We start from the raw sequence: 6,000 nt of genomic DNA, 5'->3' as shown, positions 1-6,000 counted from the left end.
TGTGCCCTTCCTTTCCTCAAACTCATTATAGAGCTTTGAAGAAAGCAAGCAGCGTTTCGATGGAGGCGAAACGCATAGGCGCCCGTGTGCTGTCCGATGTCAGTGCACGTTAAAGATCCCCAAATGATTGAAATGATTCCCGAGCCCTCCACTACGGCACCTCTTTCTTCTTTTCTCTTTTCACTCCCGGCTTTATCCCTTCCCTTACAGCGCTGTTCAGGTGTCCAACGATATATGAGACGGATACTGCGCCATTTTCTTTCCCCAAAAACCAATTATTGTTATTATTAACAGCACTCAAACATCTTACTTATCGACCGATGGTCTCGGATAAAGCCTAGATATCTTTGAAGTCCGTGCTGAGCACAGAGCCTCTCGCTAGACTAGACTGCTGTCCAGCGCTCTTTCTTGTATTTTATGTGTCACAAATAAGGAAGTTAGGGCGGTCATTTTCATGGCCCGCCCTAAACTTTGAAAATCAATGACGTTTTAAAATAAGGTAGCCAAAGCCCCTGAAAGTGGGCACAGCCTCGAGCCCATGGCTTGGCTAAAAAGAAAGCAAAACATCAAGAAAACATTCCGAACACGCACTCTCCGCGGTAGACCTTGCCCTTATCGTTTGATTCTCTTTCCCTTTCCCCTTTCGCCGCTGCACTGCGTGCCACTTCTTGAAAGATGTGTTCTCGCTAACTGACAGGGCGCATCGCGGAAGTTTCGGATGGCGAAGGCTGGAAACGAGCCCCGCGACGCTTCGGTGCTGGCATAAATCCCTGAGAAAATTTTTGCACGTTAGCATGTTTCCGCGCAAGTTGCATGGAGATCCGCTGCCATGGGAACGCCAGACCAGAACGAGCGGCGCCGCGTGCCGCCTAATACCCTCTGCACGCACCAAGCATGCTTTCTTGGTGCACTAGCGGTGGTGGCGGTTGCAAGTTTATTACCACAAAATGGAAGGAATTAGTTGGGGCTGGTGTGAGTCCAAGGTGGCCTCCAGTCGGGAGCGACCTCCAGAGCTCGCGTGACGAGGGCCAACTGCGTTGTTCGTCTTGAACCGGCCAACAGCTTGTCCCGTTTCTCCCCCGAGGGAGCTAGCAAGAATGTCGTCGGAGCGTATGCGCGCGCTTAACAACGCTAGGAGTCCTCGGCCATCGTAGCGAAGCTTTTAAGGCGACAATGACATCCGCGGTTTTGTGTATACTCGCGGGGGACGCGTCGGTGAGGAGCTCCGAGAACTCTCCGCGCAGACAAGAGGCGTGCAATGACCTCAAGCTAAATTAACTACAAAGGTAACCACGCCCTAATGTAGCGCGCCTTATCGAGATTATAAATTAATATCGACCTCATGGGCTTCTTTAACATGCGCTAGCATCATGCAGCACATGCGTGTCTTCTTCACAATGTGGGCTCCTTCGAACCGTTTCCTTGAACTGCTCGGGTCCGGGCTATCACGCGTCCCCGTGCTGAGCAACCTGATTCACGTGGCACATAAAAGCAGATGGTGAAGACAATGCGGATAGCGCGTGGCACATGCACAGCGCGAGAAGATCCAGAAGAAGAAGCAAGCTCTATGGCGACCATGGAGGCGACCTGCGCTCTGATCCTGGCATTGCTGACGATGGCCAACAACATGGAACCAGCGGCGGCGGTACAGTTTGCCACTTTCAAGGACTTCCTGGCGATCCTGCGGCCGCGGGCGTCCTATCCCACGCACTGCGATGTCACCACCCCAGGGTTAACACCAGAGGACGAGAAAGAGCTCCTCAAAAAGCACAACGACCTCCGGTCGAGCATCGCTGGCGGCAAGGTGGACAAATTTCCAAAGCCGGCTGGCATGAACATGCTGGTACGTTAACGCGCGGGCCGCATGCAGTGCTCGGTGTATACGTTGCCTTATTCCTCGCTTTCTGCGCTTTCCTACTCTGCTGTGCGGAGTGCGGAGTCTTAAGCTCCGATTCAAACAGGTGCTATGTTGTCCGCTGCTAACACATCCTTTCTTCACTGTTTTTAAGATTCTTGTGCTTGAGAGTTGAAACATGTAATCAGACAAATTTAAACGGTTCTAGAAAAATTATTTGCACCGTTGTGTTTCTTTTTGTGCAAGCAGTCTTGGCAGCACCGTGATCACGACGTACAGGATTAGCCCAATAATCTATATAATTATAATTGGTTTTGGGGGAAAGGAAATGGCGCAGTATCTGTCTCATATATCGTTGGACACCTGAACCGCGCCATAAGGGAAGGGATAAAGGAGGGAGTGAAAGAAGAAAGGAAGGAGAGGTGCCTTAGTTGAGGGCTCCGGAATAATTTCGACCACCTGGGGATCTTTAACGTGCACTGACATCGCACAGCACACGGGCGCCTTAGCGTTTTTTCCTCCATAAAAATAATAATAATAATTGGTTTTGGGGGGAAAGGAAATGGCGCAGTATCTGTCTCAGATATCGTTGGACACCTGAACCGCGCAATAAGGGAAGGGTAAAGGAGGGAGTGAAAGAAGAAAGGAAGAGAGAGGTGCCGTAGTGGAGGGCTCCGGAATAATTTTGACCACCTGGGGATCTTTAACGTGCACTGACATCGCACAGTACACGGGCGCCTTAGCGTTTTTCCTCCATAAAAACGCAGCCGCCGCGGTCGGGTTCGAACCCGGGAACTCCGGATCAGTAGTCGAGCGCCCTAACCACTGAGCCACCGCGGCGGGGCCTCCATAAAAACACAATCTCCGTTTTCAATTTGTGGAGAAAAGCGGCAAAAAAATTCTGAAGGGTGTTAAGTCTGCTTATGTGGAGGAACACGAAATCATGTGTTTTGAAGAAATGAAAGCTTTTCGAGGAAAGGGCGCAGTCGCTCTCAAATCTCGACATCTCTGTGGACACCTCAACCGCGCAGTAAAGAATGCACCTAAGGGGCATATTCCACCGGTCAGAACCCCTGTCGCAAGCTATCCTCCAACTTTAACTTTACTTCTGGACATATCGGTGCACGCCTCAATGGCACCGTAAGGAAAAATGTAGCCTCATAAACCATGCAATTGAAAGCGTATATGTCATTTGTCCGAATCTCTGTCGCAAGCTAGCCTACAACTTCACTAAAACATGTAATCTATATGCAAAGAGAAATGCTGTGACACCACCCAGAATTTTGTGCGACGAACGGTTGCTATAAACTTTGGCGAATGTATTCGGGACCACAGCCACCAAATTGAGCTCAACCAGTCATGACATCGCTGGGATTTCGTCGGCTTCTGCGATATCCGTTGCTCAAACCTGCGTCGTCACATCGGCGGACCGGTTCAGGCACCTGGGCACCTTAGCGTTTCGCCTCCATCGAACCACGGCCGCGTTTCGAAGGAGGCGAAACGCTAAGGCGCCCGTGTGTTCTACAATGTCCGTGCACGATGTCCGTGTCCGTGATGTCAAGGTACCCAGGTGGCCGCGTTTCGAAGGAGGCGAAACTCTACAACCACGACACATCGAGGTCGCAGGCTGTGGCTGCTCCTGCAGAACCTCCAGCTCACTGTTCACAACATGTTTCAGATGCCCATGCGGATCGGCAACAGTGCCAGCATGGACACCAGTCCGGACCTGACGCTGAGCCGCTACATCCGCGGTGTTACCTGGAACAGAACTCAACATATATTAGGCAGTGATCATTACATTATACAAATCACTGCCCCGTACAAACCACCCCGTCACTCCTATACAACACATAAACTGGTTAACTGGGACGCACTTCGCGCTGCACGCACCGCCAACCCAGACACTCCTATCACTGAGATCGACGCCTGGGTGTAATCACTCAAGCATGACGTTCACCACAACACGCAACACATTGAAACGACCACCGAAACCCCTACCCTGGACACACACCTAGCCCACCTCTGGGAGGCTTATCATAGCCTCCTGGAACGCTGGAAAGGCAATAAATATAACAAGACACTGCAAACCACAATCCAACAACACTCGGAGGAGCTCTGCTGATCCAACTGGGGACAGATATGTGACGGCATCGCCGGAAACCTGTCCGGCAAACGAGCATGGCAACTCCTCCGACACGTCATCGACCCCACAAACACCAAATCATCAACACAACACCACGTGACACGCCTCACACACCAACATATTGACGATCCCGAGGCCCTCATAACCACGCTTCAGAACACATACACCTCTCCGGGTGCCCCCACACCTCTACCCACCTACACAGGACCAGCCAATCCAACACTCGACACAGACCTCACTGAGACGGAAGTCAGAGCGGCCCTCCTGACTCTCCGAACCAACTCCGCACCTGGTGCAGACCAAATCACAAACTCCATGCTCTGTAATCTGGACGACCAATCGATCACCCAAATTACGCAATACTTCAACCAGTGCTGGAGGGAGGGTATCCTCCCGCAGTCCTGGCGCCACGCGAAGGTAATATTCATACCGAAACCCAACGAAACACTTACACTTCAAAACCTTCGCCCGATTTCGCTAACCTCATGCCTCGGAAAGCTCTTCGAGCATGTTGTGTTAGCGAGACTCACAACGCACATGGCGGACAACAATCTATACCCGCATAGCATGGTGGGATTCCGCCCCCCATCTATCCGCACAGGACGCCATGCTGCAACTCACACATGACATTTTCGACCCGCTTCTGCCTGGTCACTCAAAGACAGTCTTAGCTTCGGATCTCTCCAAAGCTTTTGATCGCATCGAACATCAGGCGATCATGACTGCCCTATCTCCATTGAATGTGGGTGCGCGCACGTACGCCTACATTCAAGCATTCCTCACTGACCGCACGGCTGAGATACATTTTGGACCTCTCTCTTCCCCCTCCTACACGCTTCAGAGTATCGGAACCCCTCAAGGGTACGTCCTCTCCCCCTTCCTCTTTAACATCACCCTCATCCCACTCGCCCGAAAATTGGCAACAAACCCCCACCTTAAGCACACTCTTTATGCCGACGACATCACACTGTGGACCACCCACGGCAGTGACGGCGACATAGAGAACACCTTACAGGGAGCAGCCACCCTCACCCAAACTTATGCACAGAACATCGGACTGTCTTGTTCCCTAGAGAAGTCCGAACTGCTCCTCTTACGGCCAAAGAACCAACGCTTCCCCCGCTCCCCCATTGTCATCGAACTGAATGGGGATCTGGTACCGGAGGTTGACACCCTCCGCGTATTGGGCCTGCATATCCAGAACGATGGCAATAACACCACCACCCTCAAGAACCTTAAGCAGGTTGCAGGCGCGATATCGCATCTCATCCGCAGAGTTTCGGGCCATCATAGAGGCATGAAGGAGCGGACCTCTGTCGCCTCATTCATGCCTTTGTCCTCAGCCGTGTGCTCTACACTACCCCATACATAGGACTATCCAAACATGACATAAATACTTTGGATGCCTTGATCCGCAAGGCATTCAAAGTCGCACTTCACCTTCCCCTCAACACCCCCACAGACGGATTACTAGGCCTGGGCCTCCACAACACGATCGGGGAACTCGTGGAGACCCATCGACAGGCCCAATACATAAGGCTTACACAAACCTCCACAGGCCGGTATATCCTGGACTCCCTCGGAATCAGAATACCCGCCAACGACCCAACCCTCCTCCCCATTCCTCGATCCCTTCACCGAGAGCTGGTCATCAAGCCACTGCCAAAAAATATGCACCCCTCCCACCACGAGCAGCGCCGCAGAGCCCGTGCGAGGGCACTCCACCGAGTGTACGTCTCCGAGCCGGACGCCGTATGGGTGGACGCCGCCTGCACGCGTGACGAAGCAACCGCAGCCGTGGTGGACTACTCTTCATCCGCCCTCCTCACACTACCTCTCCCCCTGACACCACCCCAGACGCTGCAGAGGAAGCCGCCATCGCAATTGCCATCACCCGCACAGAACCCCAGTACATTTTAACAGACTCTAAAACTGCAATTTTAAATTTTGCGCGAGGCCGAGTCCACGTCCCTGCTTTTGGCATACTAGGCTCGCCCGATGC

At 52.4% G+C, this 6,000-nt stretch overlaps 1 protein-coding gene across 1 annotated transcript in view; it reads left to right on the top strand.

The window, feature by feature from the left end:
• The first annotated feature begins 1,552 nt into the window (after positions 1 to 1,552).
• LOC144130253 (venom allergen 5-like) overlaps positions 1,553 to 6,000 on the top strand; it is a 50,770-nt gene continuing 46,322 nt past the window's right edge. Inside the window, exon 1 of the mRNA XM_077664217.1 lies at positions 1,553 to 1,843. Coding sequence (XP_077520343.1) covers positions 1,568 to 1,843 — 276 coding nt within the window. The 5' untranslated portion in view covers positions 1,553 to 1,567. The remainder of the gene's footprint in view (positions 1,844 to 6,000) is intronic.

The sequence above is a fragment of the Amblyomma americanum genome, chromosome 4 (genome assembly GCF_052857255.1).
Source record: "Amblyomma americanum isolate KBUSLIRL-KWMA chromosome 4, ASM5285725v1, whole genome shotgun sequence".
Classification (NCBI taxonomy): Eukaryota; Metazoa; Arthropoda; class Arachnida; order Ixodida; family Ixodidae; genus Amblyomma; species Amblyomma americanum.
The sequence above is the reverse complement of the archived record's forward strand: the minus strand, read 5'-3'. Positions and strand labels throughout refer to the sequence as shown.